The sequence below is a fragment of the Trichechus manatus genome, unplaced genomic scaffold (genome assembly GCF_000243295.1).
Source record: "Trichechus manatus latirostris isolate Lorelei unplaced genomic scaffold, TriManLat1.0 scaffold00032, whole genome shotgun sequence".
Classification (NCBI taxonomy): domain Eukaryota; kingdom Metazoa; phylum Chordata; class Mammalia; order Sirenia; family Trichechidae; genus Trichechus; species Trichechus manatus.
The window spans coordinates 12737375-12765056 of record NW_004443968.1 but is presented as its reverse complement, the minus strand read 5'-3'; the positions used below and the strand labels follow the sequence as shown (position 1 = coordinate 12765056).

The window sequence follows — 27682 nt, the reverse complement described above, 5'->3', positions numbered from 1 at the left end:
TCCTGAACTATAAGAAAATAAATTTCTGTTCACTAAAGTCACCCAACTGTACTTGTTATAGAAACTAAGACAAAGACTAAACATATACTTGGAACAGTATTCAGCATTGCAGTTCTCAGTAAATGTTGCCTAATATTATCAGATTTCAGGAAAGTGCACAGAAAGTTCCATGAGGTCTGTTAAAAGAAACAAGGTTCCAGATTATGAAAGGTCTTGAACCAAATCCTTCTAGAAATGAGGAACTGCTGAAGGATGTCTACCAAAGAGTAACACAGTCAGACATGCACTTACAGAAATACGAATCTGGCAGCAGTGTTGAAGGTGGGAAGCAGGGGAGGGGGAAGCTGTGGTAAGATTAGAGGTGAGGAGATCTGTTAAGAATTCAAGAAAAAGATGCTGAGCAACTGAAGGATAAAGAAAATACACAAAATATACCCCCATCCTAAATATATTTACTAGCTCTTTTAGTATCAGATTGTTATCTAGAATCTTAAGTCTCATCATCAACAACTTCTAGATTTAAATGCAAGGTTACTGATGTCTCCTCCTTTTAGATCACATGGGTAAAGCTTCCTTATTACAAACAACAACTATGTAACATGTTCGGCTTTTCATACAGTCTGATTCTCCAATCAGTAAGAAATAATATCCTTTAATCACTTTATCTACCAGTTTAAGTATTTATTCTAATTACACTTGAGGGAAACAAACATATAAAAATTTCTCTAATAGAACTAAGAAAATTAAAGTGAGAGAAAGAAAAAAAATGCTCTAAACTTCAGTTCCCAGATATCCTGAAAGGTATAAATAATTTTTTTAACTCTCACCTTATATCAAGAGATACAATCACATGTGGGGGATTCATTTTACTGAACCAGGTAGGCTAATGAAACAGCACAGTTTCACAGAATAATTTACTTCAATAGCTTTTAAAAATATTTTTTACTACTCTATTTCTTAATTTATGGAGCAACTGTCTTCCTTAAAGACAATTTAATCCCGCCTGTGGCAAGAGTCAATGAGTATACCAAAAGATACCTTCCTCTGCTACACAACATTTACTTCTTCCGTCATACAGCAGCACGTTCAAGGAATTCAAGGGGCAATGATGCGATTGAGGAGATGGCAAGACTTGATTTAAATGACTGTACTAAGAATATTTCTTTTATGTATATACTTCCTCAGGATGATGAAGATTAGAGGAGGAGGACTAAAATCAAGAAACCCCAAATCATCATTGTAATCAAAAATTTTCTTTCAATGCAGTTGTTAAGCCAGCATGCCATTTATTTAAAAAGTACTAGATAAAGGGAAAAAAGTTAATTTTCTGAATAGAACTACAGATCTTGCTTGATCTCTTTCCCTATTGAAGAAGGATCAGAGAGTTTCCTTAAGATAGATTTAAATATTTATTTCTACCCATTTCTCTCAATGCACCAATATACATTAACCACATGGTCAACATCAGCAATTCACATACTAGTTTACAGAGAAATCTGAAAGAATGCTCAAACTGTATAACGTAGATCTAAAAGGACTCTGTGCATAGAAAAGAGCTGATGTTATGGCTAGTTAAGAATAACCTGTATACAGTGTGTACTGCATCTCTCCAGAAATTCAAACTACACGCCATGAGTACTAAGATTAAAGTACAAAACAGCTCCAAGTAAGGAACTGAACCCTTTAATGTTTTGTCTCACTTTTTTTTTTTCTTTAAACCAAATTAAGTATCTCCTTGATTTTTTTTTTTTTTTTTAATTTTCATCAGAAATCCAAAGTAGTCAGAATGGCATTTTAAAAACAAACCAGCAAAGATTGTCATTAGGCACTGTAAAGTCTGTTCAGACTCACAGCGACCCCATGTACAACAGAATGAAACACTGCCAGGTCCTGTGCCATCCTCACAACTGTTGTTATGCTTGAGCCCACTGTTGCAGTCACTGTGTCAATTCATCTTGTTGAAAGTCTTTTTTGCTGACCCTCTACTTTACCAAGCATGATGTCCTTCTCCAGGGACTGGTCCCTCCTGATAATATGTCTCACCATCCTTGCTTCTAAGGAGCATTCTGGCTGTACTTCTTTCTAAGACAGATTTGTTCATTCTCCTGGCAGTCCATGGTATAGTCAATATTCTTCACCAACACCATATTTCAAAGGCATCAACTCTTCTTCCGTCTTCCTTATTCACTGTCCAGTTTTCACAAACATATGAGGCAATTGAAAACATCATGGCTTGGGTCAGGTGCACCTTTGTCCTTAAAGTGACATCTTTGCTTTTTAACATTTTAAAGAGGTCTTTTGCAGCTGATTTGCCTAATGCAATGCGTCATTTGATTTTCTGACTGCTGCTTCCATGGGCGTTGATTACGGATCCAAGTAAAATGAAATCTTTGACAAGTTCAATCTTTCCTTCATTTATCATGAAGTTGCATACTGGTCCAGTTGTGAGGATTTTTGTTTTATGTTGACGTGTAATTCATACTGAAGGCTGTGGTCTTTGATCCTCATCAGTGAGTGCTTCAAGTCCTCTTCACTTTCAGGAAGCAAGACTGTGTCATCTGCATATCGCAAGTTATTAATGAGTCTTCCTCCAATCCTGATACTCTCTTCTTCTTCATATAGTCCAGCTTCTTGGATTATTTGCTCCGCATACAGACTGAGTAAGTATGGTGAAAGGATACAACCCTGACACACACCTTTCCTGACTTTAAACCATGCAGTATCTGTCTGAATAACTAACTGCCTCTTGGTCTGTGTACAGGTTCCTCATGAACACAACTAAGTGTTCTGGAATTCCCATCCTTTGCAATATTATCCATAATTTGTTTGCTCGACTGTGTGGATCTTGACAAATTATGGATAACATTGCAAAGCAAAGATTAAGGATACTAAAAATGATATATGGAAGCATATTATACGTCTTCATGCTCCCCCTTTCCATCTCATTAAGTATCTCCTAAAAGTTCTGCACACTAGAAGATAAGTCTCAAAGAATAATCCATACTCTTCTTCATTCTGCTTCCCACAGAGACTTTATGAGGTGCTAGAAAATTAAGATTCAACTTATAAGACATGAAAAGCTTAAAGTAAGTTAAATTTCTATAAAAGAAAATTCAACTGATCTAATCTTTATTCATTCCCCTTCACCAGCACATCCATACCACCACTCCACCACTCCATATGCTTAAGGCTTTGACTAAGAGAGAAGTTATACACTTTTCCAAATCACCATTCTACTATTTTGCACATAACCACCTAAATGAAAAATAAATAAATTTCAGTTAGAGTCTCCGATATGGGCAAAGGGATCCATGCTCCAGAAGTTATCACAGAGCATAGAACCGGAATCATTTAAAAAGGCTACATACTTTTTCTCATTATTTTCATCTGTATAGGAGATGCCATAAAACCCGTAGTAAGAAGTAGATATATTTGCCGAATACTCTATCTTCACGGTATAATTGTGCCCTTCCAGAAGGGCTTCAGGGGCAACAATGGCAATTTGTTCATGAAATGGATATTCCAGGATCTCAACTTGCTTTTCTTGGCTTGAAACTGCTGACATAACAGTTACTCTTGAAATATTATGGCCTGTGCTATGAAGAATGATATTCCACGTGGCCTGAAGAACCTGAACTGAGATCGTCACAGAACCCCTGAATGTCATTGAGGTTAGGTTCGGGTGCAGGTTAAGTTCATAGCGTAGTGGCTTAATGGCAGTGGGAAGCCTGATTTGTGCCCATGGAAACAATTTCCCATTTGTTGCAAATGGCTGAATTAGTCCCATTGATTGGTTTTTTTTATGGCAGCCTTCTTTGGTAAAGGTACATTTGGGCAATAGGTAAATCACCATGATAACAGAAACAGCAACCACAACGACAAAAGCACAGACCACCATGGTCCTTGCAGAGGGTACTGAACAACTGCCATCAGGGCTCTGCCTGTAGCTGGCTGCACTGTTCCGAAGGCCTGAGCTTCTGTTCATAAAGGACATGCCCAGGAGCTTTGCTGATGACTCATAATCCTCTTCATCCTCATCCATCTCATGCTCCCCAAGACCCCGCACCAGCAGACGTGAACCCCGGGGCTCATATTCCACCTCATCAGGCTCTAGAGGATGTAAACAAGGCTCTTTGGCTAAATCCACCACATCTGGTTCTTCCTCAAACATGCTGTTTTCAATCATATTCCGGGGGAGCTGAAGCCGATCTAAAAAGTCAAAATATAAGAACAAGATACGGAGTTAGAAAAGAAAGCTCATAATGAAATGTCTCTTAGCAAGATCATATTTAATCTAACAATTTTATCACTAAGACTTATTTCTACTTCAGTGCTACTGAATTAATAAATAAAATGCTAATGACATTCTTGGGTCATCCATTAAAAACCCGAGCATAAAATACCACAGCCACGAAACAAGAAAGCTAAATACACAGGCTAGTGTCAAAAAAAAACAAAAACAAAAAAAACAGCTGAGTTTATATACTAAATTTCCTTAGTACACTCCTACCCAACAACCTGGGCCCCTGCCCTGGGCTTTAGAGGGCTTTGCTTTGGCCTGTCTCTGTATCTGTCCTCACAGGGTAAGGAATCGGCAGGATCAAAGACAATACCTACCCATAGTCTGTGTCCCCCTTCTAGGGTATGGGTACCAGGACCCCAGAATACCTGTCCCAAAAGGCTCAAATTTGCTTTCAGGGCCTTTGTGGGTCTCTTCCTTCAGGCCCACCCTTCAAAGGGAGGGCCACAAACAGGTGTGTCTGTTTCTAGGCCTGAATAGTGGCCAAGGGACATGCTGGGTTTTTCCCCCCAGGAGAGGGATGGTCCTGTCTCACAAACAGGAAGCAACAAATTATATAGGAAATTTCCAAATGTAAGAAATAATAAAAAATAATAAGGTAGAAAAAAACTATAAAAATCAGATAAAACTGTAATTCAAGCTCCCCCCCCCACTCTTCCTCAGCATTCAGAAGTACAATATATTCCCATCTGTAATAACCATATTATATACTAGTGAATGTCAGTGGATGCTAGGGTAGGGTAGTGGTGCGAGCTTTTACAAACTAAAAGAACCATGCCCGCCACCTTGCCAAGATCTAAAAGGAGTGGGGGTAAATAATCCTACATATATTAACAATTCCTATGATTAGATCAGGAGCTCTGGTGGCACAATGGTTAAGCCCTCAGCTGCTCACCAAAAGGTTGGTGGTTCAAATCTACCAGTTGCTCCACAGAAGGAAGATGTGGCAGTTGGCTTCTATAAAGATTACAATCTTGGAAACCCTATGAGGCAACTCTACTCTGTCCCACAGGGCTGCTAGGAGTCGGATCTGACTCAACAGCACACAACAACATGATTAGATCAGTCAATGTTCCTTAAGAATCATTGAATTTTAGCTTTTAAGGGATCTCAGAAGTTATCAAATTGAAACCCCTATTATCTTTTCCCTAAAAGGCAAGAAGTATTGTTATTTAGAAAGATTTTCATTCCCAACTCTTCTAACATTTATTAGCCACTCCAACCATTTTAGCAATCATCATTATCCATCCAGACCTTCCTCGTTGGGCACAGAGTTCTTGAGGACCACCTCCTTTAGTAAATCACCAAAAACATAAATTCTGACAACAGCTGCCAACCATTTGTACATCAGCAAAAACACTGAACAAAAAAGTAAAAACACAAAAAGAAGACACATGGTTTCATTACACAGTAAAAATCAAACTGTTAAGCAACCAAAAAGAAGGGACTACCTATGCTCTCACGTATCTGCTCCACAAGTTAGTCAAAGAGTCTGTTTAAGTGGCAGGGAGAAAGCGATCAGAACCACGTACTTGTACTTAGGAACCTCCACCCACCAGTTCACAGCGCAATGCTAACTAACCTGAAAGGATGATGAACCACACTACTATAACTGAGTGGAAAAAAATGAAGAAAGGGCTTTTTGAAATGACCCTGCATTAACTGGTTTCACTGGAATATTTCTTCCAATCAAAGAGAGAATCAAATGAGAGCTTGGGAGTATTTTGTTTTAAAAGAGAAGGTTTTTTGGTTCCCCCCAACCCGCCCCAACTTTTAAAGCTTATTTCTTACTAACATGCTTAAAAAAGGGAAGTGTCAGCATGCACACTTATTCTCCAATTAAATGTCAGATAGTGTTAAACATATTAGCTGCTAACTTATTATTTCCTTAAAGACACAATTCAGCACTGGCTATTTCTGGCATATGAGGAACAGCTATGCTCTATTCCCTGAAAACTTCTGCATAGGAAAGAGAAATTGGCAAATAGAAGTTTCAAGAAATTAACAAGTGATTAGCAAAACAGATAAAAATATTTTCAAATGTGCTTTAGAAGTGGTTTTATACATACAAAACAAAATTTCAAATATAAAATATTTAACTTTTAAATGTACAGATATGAAAATGTATATTATAAAATTAATTTACATATAGTAGCAGCTAACATTTGTTGAATGTTTTATTTATTTGTTGTTGTACCAGGAACTGTTCTATCATCTTACACATATTAGTTCATGAATCTTCACAAATCTATGAGGGCATTGTTTTCTCCGTATTATATATGAGAAAACTAAGGCAGAGAGATCATTAACTTGATCAAGATCAAACAGAGAAGCACACATCTAAAAGAAGAATTCTCAGTGTAAACCAAACTAGCATCCGGCACATAGAACAGTTTGAAGGCACTTATTTGAAACAGTTCCCATGCGCTACAGGATGTTCACAGATAAAACATCATGTAAAAAAATAAAAGCAGCATCTTCCCTCATCCTCAGCAAAATGAACCACATCTTGTAGCTGAAATCACAACAGTCTAATTTGAAAACATCAGTCTGTAAGAAAGTTGCTTCTGAAGTAGGAGATCACGTTGTTGCATTAAAGTCAACTCTGCATGAATAGAGCAATCACCAGCAAGTAGGGAAAAGTGGAATTCCTAAATGCTCCCTACAGACGCTTAACCCAGGGCCTTTGCTCCAATTGTTCCAAGAGCTTCAAATACATGCTACTCCCTCCTCAGTCCAATAAGCCGCCCCATCACGGTCATCAAGATACCCACCATCTAGTAACCCAACTGACACATCACAGACACTCAACAAGTATTTGCTGAATAAATGAACGAATGGAGGGGAATGCAGCACTTATTCAGTATCTATCATGCTTACAGGTTCAATTCGAGCAGGATCCAGACTACATCATTCTGTTCCATAATTTTTAGTGCAATAGAAAGTCTTCGATGAAGCTCCACAGTACTTGAGAAATAAGGCTCAGCAACATGATACGTTAAATGCAAAAGTCAACATAAACTCATAACTTTGAGAAAGTCAGAAAGATGTGTTTTTTCCAATCTGCCACTACTTTTGCTCACTACCACCATTACCACCACAACCACCACCACTCATGCACCGCGATACTCAGTTATTGTCTCTAATGCAGTTCTCCACTAAAAAGATAGGATTCTCCAAAAGTCAGCTGATTCCTTGTCTTAGGGTATGGAAACTCAGTAGTTCTGGAATATTCTGCTGCTGTCAGGAGCAGTGACAGAAAAACTTACTAAAATAGAATCTGTCACAAGAGAACTACAGAATGTTAATGTAACTGCTATTTGAACCAGTAGGTTCAACTATTTTAATAATTTGGCTATATCACAGTTACTAATATTAATAATAAATCAGTATTAAAAATTATAATTTATTAATTGACAACTATGTGCCAGGCAGTTTATCATTTCTAACCTTCACAACAATTCTATAAAATGGCAAGTATTCCTATAGCTATTTTAGAAATGAGAAAAGAGAAAGGGGTTAATTCATCTTCACAAAGTCACACAGCTAGCTAGTCACAAAACTGACATTAGAGCCCAGGTCTAAAAATAGGATTCCCAATTTTAGGCTCTTTCCACTATCATATTGCATCATCCTTACCCAAATTAATTTAATAAAGGATAAGAGCTTGTATCTAATTTATTTATTTATTTTGTATTTGGCAATGAAGTTGCTAAAAGGATTATTTCACCAAAAATAAAAAAGAAGGCTATTCACTATCAGCAGAGCAAAACTTACATTCTAATTAAGAATATCTAGTTTAGCAGAAATGTTTTGTATTTTGTGCTATTCAACACATACTAACCCAAAAGTGATAATTCATAATCCATGAAACAAAGTACTGATAAATATTAGGATAAAATTTAGCTTTGCTACTCAAAGTATGGTCTGTGAACTAGCAGCATCTGTATCAGTGGCAGCTTATTAGAAATGCAGACTTTCAAATCCCCTCCCTAAATCTCAAATTTAACAAACTCTCAGGTGATTTATGCACTCATAACTTTGAGAATGCTGGAAGCTATGCCACCGGTATTCAAATATCAGCAGGGTCACCCATGGCAGACAGGCTTCAGTTGAGCTTCCAGACTAAGACTAGGAAGAAGGACCTGGCAGTCTACTTCTGAAAAGAATTAGCCTGTGAAAACCTTATGAATAGCAGCAGAACATTGTCGGGTATAGTGCTGGAAGATGAGCCGCCCAGGTTGGAAGGCACTCAAAAGACAACTGGGGAAGAGCTGCCTCCTCAAAGTAGAGTCGACCTTAATGACAGGGATGGAGTCAAGCTTTCGGGACCTTCATTTGCTGATGCGGCACAACTCAAAATGAGAAGAAACAGCTGCAAACATCCATTAATAATCAGAACATGGAATGTACGAAGTATGAATCTAGGAATATTGGGAACCGTCAAAAATGAAACGGAATGCACAAAGATCGACATCCTAGGAGTTAGTGAGCTGAAATGGACTGGTACTGGCCATTCTGAATGGGACAATCATATGGTCTACTACGCAGGGAATGACAACATGAAGAGTAATGGAGTTGCGTTCATTGTCAAAAAGAACATTTCAAGATCTATCCTGAAGTACAACTCTGTCAGTGATAGGATAGTATCTATATGCCTACAAGGAAGACCAGTTAATATGACTATTATTCAAATTTACACACCAACCACTAAGGCCAAAGATGAAGAAATTGAAGATTTTTACCAACTTCGCAGCATGAAATTGATCGAATGCAATCAGGATGCACTGATAATTACTGGTAATTGGAATGCAAAAGTTGGAAACAAAGAAGGATCGGTAGTTGGAAAATATGGCCTTGGTGACAGAAACAATGCCGGAGATCACATGATAGAATTTTGCAAGACTACTGACTTATTCATTGCCAATACCTTTTTTCAACAACATAAACGGTGACTATACACGCGGACCTCACCAGATGAAACATACAAGAATCAAATCAACTACATCTGTGGAAAGAGACAATGGAAAAGCTCAATATCATCAGTCAGAATAAGACCAGGGGCCAACTGCTGAACAGACCATCAACTGCTCATATGCAAGTTCAAGCTGAAACTGAAGAAAATTAGTAGCAAGTCCACGAGAGCCAAAGTACAACCTTGAGTATGTCCCACCTGAATTTAGAGATCATCTCAAGAATAGATTTGACATGTTGAACACTAATGACTGAAGATCAGACAAGTTGTGGAATGACATCAAGGACATCATACATGAAGAAAGCAAGAGGTCATTAAAAAGACAGTAAAGAAAAAAAAAAAAGACAAAAATGGATGTCAGAAGAGACTCTGAAACTTGCCCTTGAATGCTGAGTAGCTATAGCAAATGGAAGAAATGATGAAGTAAAAGAGTTGAACAGAAGATTTCAAAGGGCGGCTCAAGAAGACAAAGTAACATATTATAATGACACGTGCAAAGACCTGGAGTTAGAAAACCAAAAGGCAAGAACAGGCTCGGCATTTCTCAAGCTGAAAGAACTGAAGAAAAAATTCAAGCCTCGAGTTGAAATATTGAAGGATTCTATGGGGAAAACATTGAATGACGCAGGAAGCATCAAAAACAGATGGAAGAAATACAGAGTCAGTATACCAAAAAGAACGGGTCGACATTCAACCATTTCAGGAGGTGGCATATGATCAGGAACTGATGGTACTGAAGGAAGAGGTCCAAGCTGCACTGAAGGCATTAGTGAAAAACAAGGCTCCAGGAATTGAAAGAATACCAATTGAGATGTTTCAACAAATAGATGCAGTGCTGGAAGTGCTCACTCGTCTATGCCAAGAAATTTGGAAGACAGCTACCCGGCCAATCGACTGGAAGAGTTCCATATTTATGCCTATTCCCAAGAAAGGTGATCCAAAAGAATGTGGAAATTATCGAACAATATGATTAATATCACATGCAAGTAAAATTCTGCTGAAGATCATTCAAAAGCAGTCGCAGCAGTACATCGACAGAGAACTGCCAGAAATTCAAGCCGGATTCAGAAGAGGGCGTGGAACCACAGATATCACTGCTGATGTCAGACGGATCCTGACTGAAAGCAGAGAATACCAGACAGGCGTTTACCTGTATTTTATAGACTATGCAAAGCCATTTGACTGTGTGGATCATAATAAATCACGGATAACACTGCAAAGAATGGGAATTCCAGAACACTTAATTGTGCTCATGAGGAGCCTGTACATAGATCAAGAGGCAGTTGTTCAAACAGAACAAGGGGATACTGCATGGCTTAAAGTCAGGAAAGATGTGTGTCAGGGTTGTATCCTTTCACCATACTTATTCAATCTGTATGCTGAGCAAATAATCTGAGAAACTGGACTTACGAAGAAGAACTCAGCATCAGGATTGGAGGAAGACTCATTAACAACCTGCAATATGCAGATGACACAACCCTGCTTGCTGAAAGTGAAGAGGACTTGAAGCACTTACTAATAAAGATCAAAGACCACAGCCTCAGTATGGATTACACCTCAACATAAGGAAAATGAAAATCCTCACAACTGGACCAATAAGCAACATCATGATAAATGGAGAAAAGACTGAAGTTGTCAAGGATTTCATTTTAATTGGACCCACAATCATCACCCATAGAAGCAGCAGTCAAGAAATCAAAAGACGCATTGCACTGGACAAATCATCTGCAAAAGACCTCCTTAAAGTGTTGAAAAGCAAAGATGTCACCTTCAAGAGTAAGGTACGTCTGAACCAAGCCTGACTGTTTTCAATCACCTCGCATGCGAAAACTGGACAGTGAATGAGGAAGACCGAAGAAAAATTTATGCTTCTGAATTACGGTGCTGGCAAAGAATATCGAATACACCATGGACTGCCAAAAGAATGAACAAATCTGTCTTGGAAGAGGTAGAGCCAGAACGCTCTTTAGAGGCAAGGATGATGAGACTTTGGACATGTTATCAGGAAGGATCAGTCCCTGGAGAAGGACATCTTGCTTGGTAAAGTAGAGGGTCAGCGAAAAAGAGGAAGACCCTCAACAAGATGGACTAACACAGTGGCTCCAACAATGGGCTCAAGAAAAATGACTGACGATGGCACAGGACCTGGCAGTGTTTCATTCTCTTGTACACAGGGTCGCTATGAATCCGAACCGACCCAACAGCACCTACCAACAACAACTTTGAGAAGCACTGGACTAAGCCTTCTGCGTGGTGAGATCCCAGCCACTATGAGCCACTCCCTGCCTGAGTGTGCTCTGGCCAACCCAAACTGCTTACTGTTGTGACAATACGCCAGGATGCTATTTCATGCCATCCTCCACATGTGTTTTTTCCCTAGAGGGTCTCTATGCCTGGGCTGTCATCATTTCTTCCCCTCCCACCCCAGTTCACGTGGTTAAAATCTATTCTATAACTCAGCTTAACGTGCTACAATGTAAATTAAGGAAAGTTATTTTTCTTTTTGTTTTTCCTTTTTCTTTATTCTCTTTTAAAAATAAATTTCCTTTTCACTTCACCTCTCCCCTTTCAGCTTTGGAGCACAGAGAGACCACAATTAGAGTGCCTTTTCCTGCCTCTTCTTTATCCTGAACCTTGTAAAAGTTATACTACTTTGAAGTTTCTTTGAATAAAACTGTTAATCATTTTCTAGGTGTGGGTTTAGCCGTCATCTATCCATCTCCTATAAATGGTCTGGAAATGGAAGAAGGGTTATAACATCCTGCTTTGGGAATTTAACCTCCTAAGCCTTGCTATAGTGCCCCCAACTTCTTGTGACATAGGTTTTGCTTTGTTTTGATAGTTAATTGTGTTTGGGGGCACACATTTCATTAACAGAGTAAATATTGTTGTATTTTAATCTAAAAAAAAAAAAAATTTTAACTCTTAACAGAAATTTTCCAAAGTTGAGTTTTAGTACCTGACATAGTCCTGTATATTAGTTGCTTAATTTGTTGGTTTTTGACTTTTTTTTTTTTTTTTTTAACCTCACATGGGAAGATTACATTCTCTTTGGCATTTGCCCATGTATTCTGTTCTGTGTCAGATCTGATGTATAAAAAGCTGGGGCCTGGGAAGTATGGGTTTATTTAATAAATTTCTAAACTAACCCTTGGTAGACAGAATCTCAGTTCAGCACTTAGAAGGTTCCATCCCTGAATTTTGTCTTCTTAGAACCCCGATTCTGTGTTTTTTGATTCTTCAGCCATGACCCTATTTAAAGCCGAGGAATATTCTACAGTTTGACCATTTAGCGTCTGCTGTCTGTACTTCATTATTTCAGATCCTTTGACAAGGGCTTAGTCAGCTCCCTGCCTAAGTGTGGATAACTTTTATTATTTATCACCCAGTCAGTTTGATACCTATGTAGAATTTTAATCTTTCAGAAATGGGCACATCAACCCATCTGCTATATTTCACTGTGAATTAGAAGCAAACCTTCTTTTCTGTGTATAATCATATCAAACTAAATACATCAAACCAGGAGATATAACTTTTATCACAGGTATCCCATGAAGACTGTACTTCAAGCCTATTTAGGAAAATGTTGGTTTTGACTCTTAAGTCAGCAAACTTTGATCTTAGCATTAAACTGTTACATTATGTATAATCACCCCTTGTTCTACTGGGGTTTATTCCTACTGAAAAAAGGATCCTAAAGAAACAGGGACTTTTCTAAAACTTGTAAATCCACATATGCAAGCTACCTCTAAGCCCAAAGTAGAGAACCTCCTAGTTGAAATATTTCCATTTTTAAATAATGTAGGGCCATGTGGTTATCTCTTTGCCTTCGAGTCTATTCCGACTCATAGTGACCCAATAGGACAGAGCAGACCTGCCCCACAGAGTTTCCAAGGAGTGGCTGGTAAATTTGAACTTTGACCTTTTGATTAGCGGCCAAGCTCTGGTGGCACAGTGGTTAAAAAAGCTTGGCTGCTAACCAGAAGGTCAGCAGTTCAAATCCACTAGCCGCTCCTTGGAAATCCTGTGGGGCAGTTCTACTTCGTCCTGTAGGGTCTCTATGAGTCAGAATAGACTCGACGGCAACAGGATGTGGCTACAGATCTAAGAAAACTGAAGACATTTCTTTTAATCAGGTACTGTGAACTAGGGCTCCTCAATGTTGTCTGTGGACCAGGGCAAACTGTTTATTACCAGTCTCTGACAGGATACACATAGAAAATTAGTATTTAAAACCTTTTACAGTAGTTTGACAGGGTAATTTTACATCTGCTGAAATTAAAATTTTTGAAACTGAGCTTATATTTTGCATGTCGTTTTTCATTTCATTTTTCTAATAACTCTTTTTTTGTATATTACAAATTTCTGCAAAAGATTAAAGATTTAAAAAAAACTGATTCTTCAGATAATTTTAAAAGTCATGGGTTACACAGTCACTACAATGGCAATCCAGGACAAGGTAAAACTCTGGACAACGATGGCAGCAGCGGAAGTAGAGAGGAGGGAATGATTATAAATCATTTTAAAGAGGTAGAATACATAGGAACAGATGCTCCCCTGGGTTCGCTGGGTCTGTACGGTAGAGAGAGAAAACGAAGTCTACGCCAATTCCCTACACACATTCTGACTTGTACTAGAAGAAGTAGTGCCATTCACTGAGACTGAGGACGCAGATTTTCATTTCCCGACCCCTCTTAGATTTGGGAGGAGGGAAGGAGAATGGTGTAATGAGATGGTGTTCAGTATGGGCATGACACATTTAATGTATCTGTCAGATATCCAGATGGAGATGTTTGATTAACAGCATATTCTAAAGGCCTAGCTTTAGATGGAGGTTCAAATCCTGGCTCTTCCAATGACTGCTTGATTTTAAACATGTTACCTAACATCTCTTATTCTCAATTTCCTTATCTGTAAATGTGGAAAATGTGACTATTTTGTAGGATTGTTGAAAGGATTATATTATGTGGGTCGGGAGCAAAACAAGGGTCTGGGTTGAAGATTTGGATTTCAGAATCACCAGAGTATACATGATAATTAAAACCATGCAGATGGATGAGACTATTGAAATAACGAGTCACAGTCAGGGAGCATCAGTATGTAAGAGGTGGGCATGGGAAGATGGGCAGCAAATGAAAATAAGAAACAGACAGAGCTAGAAAAAACAGGAAAAGTGGTATCCTAGAAACCAGTGGAAGAGTTTCATGAAGAAGGATGAGCTTAGCATTGTCATAGAAAGGTCAAGTAAAACAAGGCCTAAAGAGGCTACTAGATTTGGCAACCAGGAAGCCAGTGACATTTACTGAGGCACTTTCAGTGGAGTAGTGGGAGCTGAAGCTTGATTCCAGTGGCCCATGAATGGAAAGTTAACAAAGGAAGGCTGCAGACTCTTCTTTCAAGGCACATAACCGTATATCAAGGAAAAATCATTATGCCATAGAGAAAAGTTAAATCCTTTTGTTTTTTGTTTATCTGTGTTTAAGATGAGAACAACTTAAGCATGTATTTCATTGGAGAAGAAAAAGAAAAGAAAGACAAAATGTCGATGGAGGTGGAGGAGAAGTAGAGAACTGCTGGAGTACTATCCCAGAGGACAGGGAGAGATCATAAGATTCCAATAGAAGGATTAACCTTGATGGGAGACAGGCACTCTTTGTCTAAGCCTGGAGGAAAGGAGGTGAAGAAAATAGAGAAGAGTCATGTACATGAGCATGGAAAACTGAGGATGTGAACGGCAGAAAGCCTCCATATTCTCTGTGACACAGGAAGCAAGGCCACCTGCTCAGAGTCAAAAGCAGTTGTGGGGAAGGAATAGGTGGCTGACGGAGAATGAGAAAGGACAGATGCCATGGAAGTGGACAAGGGAGTGGTGACACAGGGACAAAGTATGCCCCCTGGATTTCATCATACTACCAGTCTCCAGAAGTGTCTTCAGTAATGCCCAGGTTTAAAAGTAGAGGAGGCACAGGGTTAACTCAGGGTTAAAGATGTAGAGAGGGTATGGCAAGAAGCCAAGGGGACGGCACATAGAGGGTGCTGGCAAGACAGTAAATGATCAACTGAGAGATTCAATTTAAGAGAGTAAGAAGTAAAGCCTTGACAAACAACATGGTGAACAACTTGAATTAAAAGGAGCTAAGTTCCTGCAGACTTTAAAGGAACAGACCTAACCTAAATAAGGCTTCTTGTGCAGATGCAAGATTTGCTATATTCAAATCAGGCCCTAACAACAAACCATTATTCTTCTGAAGACCTTATGAAATATTTACATAGAACTAGGCGACAGAAGAAGAACTGATACATTTGAATTGTGGTGTTGGCAAAGAATATTGAATATACCATGGACTGCCAGAAGAACGAACAAATCAATCTTAGAAGAAATACAACTAGAATGCTCCTTAGAAGCAAAGATGGTGAGACTTTGGCTTACTTCTTTGGACACGTCAGAAGGAAAGCCCAATTGCTAAAAAAGGACATCATGTTTGGTAAAACAGAGGGCCAATGCAAACAAGTGAAGCTCTCAATGAGATGGACTGACACAATAACCACAACTATGGACTCAAACATACCAACGATCATGAAGATACTGCAGGACTGAGCAACATTTCGCTGTTATACGTAAGTTCACCATGATTTGCAGTCAACTAGATGGCAACTAACAACAACAAAAGCTCCAAGCCTGAGACAGCATTTATATCTTTTAGATCATTTCCAAATGGAAACTCTGTTAAATTTCTGAAGTAATAATTATCAAATAAAGTAACCATTTTCCTAATAAGCAATTCTTTCCCATCAAAGAGATTTTATTTTAAAGTGGTTTAAGCTTAAAAAAAAAAAAAAAAAAAAAAAAAAGACTAGAATTCAGAACAACAAAATAATTTTTCTGTTTTATGTGTCTAATCAAGGAGCCCTGGTGGCACAGCAATTAAAGTGCTTGGATGCTAACCGAAAGGTCAGTGATTCAAACCCACCAGCTGCCCTGCAGGAGAAAGATGTGGCAGTTTGCTTCTGTAAAGATTATAACCTTAGAAACCCTATGGGGCAGTTCTGTCCTACAGGGTCACTATTACTCAGAATTAACTGGACAGCAATGGGTTTGGTTTTTTTGGTTACAGGTCTAATATGACAAAATATTACCTAACCAACCCCTAACCCATCCTCAAAGAAAACCTCTTCCTACTAATCACAGCACTCATTTAAAGTAAAGCTTAGATATATCATTATCTCACAGAATCTGAAGGGCTAGTCATTAACAGAGAATGATTTTGAAGAGAATGTCTCTAAGTATAGTCCCTTTCCCTGACACACCCTGTTTGCTTACACATCAATATAAGCAGTATCATAAAAAAACCAAAAGTCCTTGTACAGATTACTTCTTTTACTCCTAGTATATAGTGCTTTTTCACAAATTGCCTTTAATTTTCCAACTGAGAGGCCCAAGGTCATGACCCAGGATGCAGGATCCAAGTATGGTCTTTCTTTTCCCCTCCTTCCCTTGGGAAGACAGAAGTGAATAAATGACTAGAGGTGGGAGGCAGGAAGATCAGTGAGAAATGATTCAGTCCATGAACACTATAAACCCACTTTATTTAGTTCTAACTAATAGAGACTAAGATTTATTTTTCCCTTTTAAGTTACTGTTAAGGTTCATTTTAACCCAAAAATGTTGTGAGAGACCTCCACTTTCAGTATGACAGAGTAATTGGTACCAGACTATTCCTCTTTTCATAGAACAACCACTGAACTGGAGAAAAAGATGCAGTTGTTTTCAGGTACTGGATAACAGGCAGAGCAAGAATGTGAACTCTGAGAGAAGGAAAACTCAAAAGGTGAGTCCACAACTACTCTAGTTTTCTGCCTCAGGACAATTTCCCAATTGTAGCACAACAAGCTGGAGTCCAAGCAGAGCAGGGTTAGGAGGAAGAGATCAGGGCACCAGACAGGGAGAGATTAGGGCACTAAAGAAGAGGGAGTTGTGCAGAGGGAGAGCCACACAGGTTTATGCAAAAGTTCCCTGCAATTCCTTAGCCTAGGCAAGACATAACTACGAGGCTTACACAAGAGTAGCTGTAATAAGGTTGAGATGGAACAGAAATACTTCAAGCCAACCAAGACAGTAAAGAGACCGTATTAGCACCCCAGGCATCAACTTGAAAAACCTGAAAGACCTCACATAAGGAGTAAAATCCATGCCCTAGAATAAGACCCACTCTAGACCCAGGTAACAAAGCCTAAAACTAAGTCCTAATAAAATCTATAGGGGAGACAGGGTTCGAAGGTTGAGTCCTGTTAAGCTAGAGGGGCTTGGTAAACACCTTGGGCTCCCCACAGATCCACCCTAACGAAATGTAAAACACAATTTCAAGGTGATCAGCCAGTAACTAATGTGCCTACTAGGACAAAAATCAACACTCTACTGATGAATTGAAGCAGAACATTATCTAGCATCTCTACAATGTATCACCAACACTGTTCAGTATACAATTAAAAATTACTAGACATTCAATGAAACAAGAAAATGTGACCCATAAGAAAAAGTAAGTCTACAGAAACTGACTTTAAGCAGGCCCAGATGTTGCATTTAGCAAAGACTTCAGAGCATTTATTAAAATATGTTCCCAAAAGTAAAGGAAAATGTGTGTGTGTATGTTGTACAGTCATATTCATCTTTATTATTTGTTTCCATTATACTCTGCAGGAACTGAACAGGTAGGTTGCCTTAGTTTTCATGCTTTCATCTCTTAGGTGATGTGTAATAGCCTTCCAAACTCCAAAACAGACCTTAAATATGTTTTCTCTTCCTTTTGACCTTCATCATCCTAGTCCAAGCCATTACTCTAAACGCCTTCAGATTGGTCTCCTAGATTCCTCTTTTGCTCTTCCCTAACTCCTCGTCCACAGAGGGGCCTGTATGATGCTTTCAGGACACAAACTGATCATGTTATGCCCCTGCTAAAATTCTTGGGTAGCTTCCCTTTGCATCCAGAAAATAAAGTGAGAATCCCCAGAGTGGCCCACAAAGTCGAGTGGACTGGCCCCTACCTACATCCCCAGCCTCATTTTATAATACTCTTCCTTATTCTCTATCCTCCAGCCTTCACAGGTTTCTTAAACGTGCCAGATTCTTTTTCTACCTCAGGAGTTTTGTACTGTCTTTCCAATTGGGGGAACACTCTTATCCTCACTCCTTTATCTAGCTACATCTCTCACCTACCTAGTTTCAGATTAAACATCACTTCTTCAGAACTCTCCCATACAAATCAGATCTGGCTATAATATTCTATCATAGAACCCTGTGTTTCCTCCTTATATCCTTCATTCTAATTTTTTAAATTTATTTTGTTATTGTCATCGCTGAGAATATACACAGCAAAACATACACCAATTCAACCACTTCTGCATGTACAACTCAGCAATACTGATTACATTCAAGTTGTGCAATCATTCTCACCCTCCTTTTCTGAGTTGTTCCTCCTCCATTAACATAAACTCACTGCCTCTTAAGGTTCCTATCTAATCTTTTGAGTTGCTTTTATCAGTTCGATCCCATATAGTTATTAAAAAGGAAAATGTGTTTTTTTTTTAAAAAAAGGAAAATATGTGAACAGATAAGAGAAATTGAAACTATAAAAAAAAGAACCTAATGGAAATCCCTGGACTGAAAGGTACAATAGCTAAATTAATAAGATACTGAACGGGTTTAATGGAAGATTGGAGGTAACAGAAGAAAAGAGTCAAATGAACTTGACAAATTACTAGAAATTACCAATTTGAGTAACAAAGAGAAAAAAAGACTGAAGAAAATGAAAAGAGCATCTGAGATCTGTGGGTCAATATCTGATGGTCTAACATATATATCAGGAAACCCAGAAGAGAATAAGGCAGAAAAGTACCTGAAGAAATAATGGTTAAAACTGTATTACGTTTGGTGAAAAACACCACTTTCTAGATATAAAGAGATCAGAAAATTTCAAACGGAAGAAATACAAAGAAATCCACAGCTAGGCACATTATGTTCAAACTGCTGAAAGTCAAAGATAAAATCTTGAAAGCAGTCAGAAAACGTGTTACATACAGAAGAACAATATTTTTCATCACAATGGAGGCCAAAAGATGACAGAACAACATTTTTAACGGGCTAGAAGAAAAAAAAAATTCAACTCAGGATTCTATATCCATAGAAAATACACTTGAAACACAAGGGTAAAATAAACACATTTTCAGATAAGTGAAAGCTGGCAGAATCAACCTCAAACAGATGTGCACTACAGGAAATTATAAAGGATATTCTTCAGGATGAAGGGAAATGACACCAGACAGAAACGTTGATCTTCAGGAAGAAAAGGACAACACTGGAAATGGTAAATAAGCAGTAAAAATAAAGTCTATTTTCTTCTTCCCTCTCATAATTTCCTTGAAATACAACTCACTACTTAAAGCAAGAATAACATTGTGAGGACGAGTTTATAACATACACAGAAATAAAACATATGACAGTTGTGCAAAGGACGGACAGGGTGTGTAAAAGAAATTATGTTAAATTACATTTGTAAATTGAGAAGGAGAAAATGAGAAGCATCAAATATGAAGTAAGAAACAGAAGGTGTGAAGTAGCAAGTGAAAAGGGTCAGATGTAAAATAAGTGGTACAATACTGACTCTAAAGAGACTTTAGTAGCTTAAGGATGTATACCATTCATGCTAGAGCAATCACTGAAAAAGTAATAATAAGATGTATAGCTAAGAAGCCAGTAGCGAAAATAACATATTAAAAAATATTCACTTAACCCAAAAGGAGGCAGTAAAACAGAAACAGAGAAACAAAATTAAAAGGAACTAATGAAACAAATGGAAAAGTGATAGATGTAAAACCATAATTACATTAAATGTAAATGAATTAAACATTCCAATTAAATGGCGAAGACTGTCACAATAGATTAAAAAAAAAGCAAGACCAACTATGCATTTTAAATTTAAAGATACAAACAGGTTAAAAATAAAAGACAGAAAAAACATATACCACACAAGCAGTAGAAATGAGAGCTGACGTGGCAATTTTAACATCAGATAAAATAGAAGGAAATTTCATAACGATAAAAGGAGAAATTCATCAGAATAAGATACCAATCTTAAATGTGCATGTATCTAATAAAAGAGCTACAAAATTTATAACACTGAAAATCACAGAAACAGAAAAATTCTAAGTCATAGTTGGAGATTCTATTATCCTCTTTATAACTGATAGAACAAGTAGACAGAAAAGAAGTAAAGTCATAGAAGATCTGAACAATACTATCAATCAATTTTACCTAATTGACATTTACAGAACCTTCCACCAAACAACTGCAGGATAAATACAGAATATTCACTAAGATGAAATATAATGCTGGTCATAAAATAAATCTCAATAAACTTCAAAATACTGAAACACACCCACTCATCACTTATCGACCAGGTTGTTATGCGAAAATTGGCGTTATGTGAAAATGAAGGATAACCACATGAGATCACAAAATGAAGGATGACTACATCTTATATAACTGCCAAATCGCATCATTATATAACTGCCAAATTACATCATTATATAATTGCCAAACCACTGAGGCTAATGGCCCAGCAAAGCTGACACAACCTTAACCATCACAGCCTTACTCTTGCCTCACACCCTGGCATTCGTTACTGCCAGATGTACATCATTCATGTGCAAAACAGTCAGAGAGTAGTTTTACTATTGTCATAAATGTGAAATGTCACATTATGAGATAGTTGATAAGTGAGGAGTAGGTGTAGTCCTTTTAGAGACTATGTTTGCTGACCACAATGGAAACAATTAAAAATCAACAATAGTAAATTATCTAGATAATTTCTAGATATTTGGAAAGTAAGTAACAAACTTATAAATAATCCATGAGCCAAAGAAAAACCACATCTTAGTTTGCTGAGTAGTGTCTGGGGTCTTAAAAGTTTGTGAGCAGCCATCTAAGATACAACTACTGGTATCTACTCATCTGGAGCAAAAGAGAATGACAGAAACCAAAGACTCAAAGAAGAAATTAGTCCACAGGACTAATAACCCACACGAACCATGACCTCTTCTAACCTGAGACCAGAAGAACTAGATGGTGCCTGGCTACCACTACCAACTGTTCCGACCAGGGACACAACAGAAGGTCCCAGGTAGAATGGGAGAAAAATGTTGAACAAAATTCAAATTCCTAAAAAGGCCAGGCCTACTGGACCGATAGAGACTAGAGGAACCCCTGAGATTACTGCCCTAAAATACCCTTTGAACTTGGAATTGAAGGTAGTTCTGGAGGTCAATTTTCAGGCAAATAATAGATTGGTTTATAATATCTGTGAGTAATATGCTTCCTTAATCAACTATATGAGACCAAACAGTCAACATTTACCCAAAAGCAAAGATGAGAAGGCAAGGATGGGAAGGAAAGCTAGCTCAATGGAAACAGGATGGAAATAATGAGAACACTGACACATTGTGAAAATTGTAACCAATGTCATGAAACAATGTGTATAAAAACTGTTAAATGGGAACCTAATTCGCTGTGGAAACTTTCACCCAAAACACAATAAAAGTATTTTAAAAAAGAAAAACTACAGGGAATTCAGAAAATATTTCAATGACTAAGAATAAAAACACAACATATCAAAATTTGAAAATAAATTTATTGTTTAAATGGCTATATTAAAAAAGGCTCAAAATCAATTATGTAACTTTCTACCTTAAGAAACTAGAAAAAAAATAGTAAATTAAACCTAAAGCAATTAGCAGAAAAGAAATAACAGAGTAGAAATCCATGAAACAGAAAAAAGATAAGCAGAAAATTTAAAAAGCAAAAATGCTGCTTGAGGGCAGGAAAGCAGTGTTACTGGCTCTAAATCATACTCTTCTAGAAACTGGCCTAAAAATCCACATATCTCAAGTCTTGGTTGATCTCCTAGACCAGTTTTTCACTGCTGCTCAAAAGTCTAGTTAGGATAATTAAAGGGACAAATCTGAGTTGGGTCCTGGGCTACAGACAGATCGTCTTTAATAAGCCCCACTGTCTTACATCTGTCCCTCTTTCAAGAATGTCTGGCAAATGTAAAATCATTTAGCCAGTGATAATGCTACTTATACCCTAATTTAGGAAATACATATGTTCTCTCCTCTTTCCAAACAGCTGAAGTTTTTTTTTTTTTTTTTGTAAATCTAACTATTTAGAATGAATTACACTAGCTGCTATTTAAAGGAAACTTAGTAATCTCTTCAAAAGTAAAAAGGTATTTTAAAGCAAAAATTTGTATATTTGAATTTTTGTACTTTTTTCCTTTAAAGAAAAAGGAACCCCCTTTTATTTTTAAGTATCCATTTACAATTTTAACTGAGTATTTCTCAACAGGAAAATTCAAACAGCAACCTCATTTTTAAGCATCTAATTTACAATTCTTACTTCATTTAGGGTAATCACAACATTGAGGCTCATTTTGCAGAAGTACAACCATGCAGTAGTTCAGGTTACAACTGTGTGAAAGCAATCTCCACAGCTAGCACCCTTGTTCTGAATCTCAAAGACCCAACAGTCAAACCTATATATAAACTAACTAAATCAGTCCTCCGACCTCAGCCATGCTTCCACAAATTCCTAAAGCACACTAAACCACACAGTGTCTGCTCTGCCACTGACCAGTATTGTGAGATCATGTGCCTATTATAAACAGCTTGGTTTCTCTCAAGCATGCATGGCTGCTGTGGTCACCGCACTTTTGTACCTTATTCCACCCTCCTCACTCTCCTCAGCCCACAGGCCTGGCTTCTCCCTTCTCCCTCTTCATTACACTTTGTTGTTGTTGTTGTTAACTGCTGTCTAGTGAATTCCAACTAATGGCTACCCCATGTGTTTATTAATAAGCCCCAGCAGAACTGTTACATAGGGTTTTCAAGGCTGTGACCTTTTGGAAGCACATCACCAGGCCTGTCTTCCAAGGCGCCTCAGGGTGGGTTCATTCTACTAGAACATGTTTTCAGATCCAAAATTTCTTTCATTTTTAAAAATCAACCCAACAATTACTGAACAAATGTTCTACTTTTGACCATTTCCCCTCCCCTCCCTAAAACAGTACACCATAAAAATTAAAATGTGTAACTATTCTCTTAGGATAAAAAGGTTAGAAGTAGTGCAATAAAGAAATGCTTAAATGGACGATGGGGGCAGGGGAACCCAATAAGACTTCCACAGATATTATTATATTCACTTTTTACCCTTATGGTAACTCCTTGGAGAATCTAGGTAAAGCAACTTGATTTATAGTAAACCTGACATTATCTAGTCATTGTTCTAAAGCAGCCTTGCCAACTTGGAAGACTATCCAGTGCAGGCTTGTTTCTCGGTAGCCATTGTACACAGACATTTTGTTTTTTAATAATTAGACTGTGCAGTGTTAATTATGCCGGTCACCCTGCCAATGTTCTACAGAGGCTACAGGGAGAGATCAAAACAATCATTCCAGAATTATGAGTTACCTTACCCCCTCTGCACTACATACCACTGGTGCTCTCTAAACCTGGGAAATGGGAGTAGCACACACTACTTGCATATACACTCTTTTTGACATTTAGGATGAAATACTGAGTTCCAAAACTTGTTCTTTATTTAGTTTTCTAGAATAATGGCACATTTTAACCCTGGTAACTTTTTGCTTGCTATAAAATTACAGGCTGAGAAAAAGAGATGTAGAAAAATCTCAAGGCCTAGTTTACCCCATAAGGAAGGGAATTTTTGCATAAATAAATTGAGATTATAAATTTTGCTTCACACATGAAGAATTCCTCCTGGAGAGACTCTTATGTCATTCATCTTTGTATCCCTGCTGCCTAGCAGGGAAGAAGCCTGCAGTAAATGTTGAAAGTAGCAATCTCAACACATTAAAATGAAGTATTAATGAACGTTAACTCCATGTCTGCTCATAAAGTCTTTGAGGGCTGAACCAGGTTTATTGAAACTGGGAATAAGGCAGAATTAATGCGCTAGCTATGAAGTTAACAAGGTCCTTATAACACCTGCTGTGAAGTTAGGTCATAAATCAACAGGGCTTAGTAGTACTTTAGTAATTATGGGCTCTGAGTTACTACATTTGTTTCTATTGGACAGGTTTCTTGAGACCTCTCACCACGTTTCCTCTTCTTTCTTCAAATCTGGTATATAATTTAAATCAATTATGGTTTAGGAGGCAGAAAGTATAGCGAGGAGTAACCTGGGGATTTTAGTCCTGGCTCCACCACTTAGTTTGTGTTGGAATCTCAGTTTTCTCATTGGTAAAATGGGGATAAAAAATACCTGCTCTGTCTACTCAGACTACCATAGGGAGTAAACAAAGTAAAACGGGTCACAACATCTTGTAAACAATAAAGTGCTACATTAACAGAGAGCTCAATTCTATTATACTAAATACTTAGGATAGGAGATTCAAAATCATAAGCAAATATACACACACGTTTTACTTTTCACCCAAGCACTCGAGTGTTCTCTTCAAAATCCACAAGTGTAATTCCCCCCACACACCTTTTACTATTCAAAATGATGTTTAAATGTTGCTTGCATCACATGTCAGTAGATAAATTTATACATTAAAAAGAGCCCAGAAACCTCATTTTGCCTCCTGCCCCATAAACATCAAATGAGCAACATAAACAACTCTGGCTTCCTGATATCTTTTAGGATCAGGTACAACAATGTCTATATAGAACATGAGCCAGTATGGAACAGAGTAACTTTAGGCACTACTTTCTGTTTCACAGAGATTTTTACACACAGGGTTTACATTCTAAATTGCCTGACTTCTAAGATATTTGTCAAATGGCTATCTTGATTATAGATACTACAACTGCTTCCAAAACATACCTAGGGATTAAGTGTACCTACAGGCCACACTCATTTGCTATAACTGCATTTACACAATAAAAGTAAGATATCCGATGACAGCTACAACTTGTAAAAAGGTAATTTAAATTTATATAATGCTCAACATTTTCTGGTTGAAATAATCTAAAGCATCACATGGACATTAATTATACTTGACCAAACTAAATCATTCAGAAAATTTTCTACCATCTTCAATTCTACACTGCATTATATTTACTGAGTCTAATCACAGCTGCTATTTTCTATGTAGTTTTGTAGTCCTATGAGCAAAAACCAACAATTTAGTGCCAGAGGGAAGAGAAAAAAAAAAAAAGATAAACTACTTACTGGTTCAATTTTGTGGCTTTGAAGTACACTATTTCAAATACCTATGAAGAATATTTAACATGAAAAGAAAGAGTTCTAGGAGAAAATGCCAATGAATAAGAAGAGTATCAAACAAAAACAAGAGCTAAATAACCCTGCCATATAGCAAAAACATTGATTTTATACTTTAAAATGGGTAAATCTTATAGTATGTAAATTTTATTTCAAAAAAGCTGTTAAAAACAAAAAGAAAACCTACCCTGACATGGTTCAAAGATAGAAAATTTAAATTCTAATCTCTGCCTATGGTTAATGAGGCAAGATTAGGTTATATTGAGGGGAGTTCCGGCAAAATGGTGCTCTAGGCAGAAGCACCACGCCGTCCCTCCACAGCAAAGATCCGAAAAACTAAGCCGAACAGAGAATACAACAATCTTGAAACCCTAAAACATCAAATGAAGAGATAAAGAACTCAGCCAAGCACCAAATGGAGTGAGAAAACTGACAGAGAACGGAGAGCGAGTAGAGATTCATGCAGAGGTCCCCTACCAGCTAACGCAGCACGGATCCGGCATCTTGGACTCCTATCGGAGACCAGCAAATAGGGGGTACGAGAAAGCAGCCTCACGGAGCATCCAGCAGGAGAAAAAACAACCGGTAATTGGCGATATACGCTTTCCCAACCCCCCACCCTTCTTCACCCCGACTCGGCCGCCTCTGCTTCCCGCAGCCACAGTCTCTTGACCAGGAAACAGCTGCTGCTTGGATTTCACACACCCGAACGGGTGGCTCTCTGAGTGCCATTTGTTGGCTGCTGGTGTTGCTTTTTTCCGCTTCTTTTTATCTCTTCCTTGCCTCTCCCCACCAACCCCTCCTTTCGCTCGAGTACCTCGCTCCGTGGGCCATCTTTGCTTCTTCCTGAGGGGCTGCAGAGCTCCAGTAATTTGTGATATACACTTTCCCACTCTATACCCTTCTTAACCCACACTCGGCCCCCTCTGCTTCCCACAGACACAGTCTCTTGTCCAGAAACACTAGCCCACACTAGCTGGCTGAGTGCCATTTTGTTGGCTGCCAGTGTTGCTTTTTTTCTTTTCTTTTCTGCTTCTTTTGATTTCTTACTTGCCTCTCGCAACCTCCCCCTATTCGCTCACGTACCTGGCTCCGTGCGCCATCTCTGCTTCTTCCTGAGGGGCTGCGGAGTTCCGTTCGAGTGTGGAGCTGCTTCCTGGTTTGGGCTGCTGTGCTGGTGGGATCCCGGGGCTTTTGTTCGTTTGTCTGTTTTGAATTGTTTGTTTTCTTTTCCTTTTCTTGAGTTGGGAGCCCTTTCTGGCCAGGCTGAGCTGTGTGGCAGGGAGACTCCCTTCGGCTTCCACAGACGTGGAGAGGGATCCCTGAGGGCATTTCTTTTTACAGTGTTTTTTTTTTTTCTGTTTCTTCGGGGGGCCTTTTTTTTTTTTAATTTGTTTTGTTTTCTTTTTCCTCTTTTTCCCTTTTGGTCTTTCTTCATTACTCAGTTTCTCATCTCTCTCTACCTTCCTTCTCTTTCTGCTCCCTGAATACCTGCTGTTGTATACCTCTACGCCTTCTAGCCAGACTACTGCAACACCTGAAAGCGACTTCCCCAGACCTCATATCTGCACTGGTGGGATCCCTGAAAACTTCGTGGTTCTTTAACCTTTCTGATTCTTATTTATCCATTCTTTTCTTTTCTTCCTCCTCCCCCTTCTGTTTTTCTCCATTTCATAGTCTCTCATCTCTTCACTCCAATGGCAAGCTCCCCTAGTACTCTTTTTTGTTTGTTTGTATGTTTTTGCCTCCTGTTCCTCTCTCCTCTCTCCCATATCCAGCTTAGCTCTACACATAATAATCTCCCCGCTGCATCCTGCCTACCTGCACCGTGCGCTTGACATCCCACCACCAAGCAGCACAGGCACGGCCTACCGGAACCTGCCCTGCACTGATTACTGACCCGCTCTTGTGGCTGTAGTTAAGTGCCACAAACAACCCGTTTCAGTAACTCCTCTTCAGCTAGACCTGCCCTGCCATACCATATCTGAGTGACTGACCCTGCCAGTTGAAGAACGAGGTGAAAAGTATTGTGCCCGCAGACGAACAAACAACAAAGAACACACAGTCTGCCTGCTCAGACATAGTCAATATTTTTTTAAAAAACAGGGAC

The 27682-nt window shown here is 38.4% G+C and overlaps 1 protein-coding gene across 1 annotated transcript in view; it reads right to left on the bottom strand.

The window, feature by feature from the left end:
• The window catches only part of LNPEP (leucyl and cystinyl aminopeptidase), a 127510-nt gene that overhangs the window by 63092 nt on the left and 36736 nt on the right, over window positions 1-27682 (bottom strand). The window contains exon 2 of the mRNA XM_004375044.3: window positions 3369-4209. Coding sequence (XP_004375101.1) covers window positions 3369-4209 — 841 coding nt within the window. The remainder of the gene's footprint in view (window positions 1-3368; window positions 4210-27682) is intronic.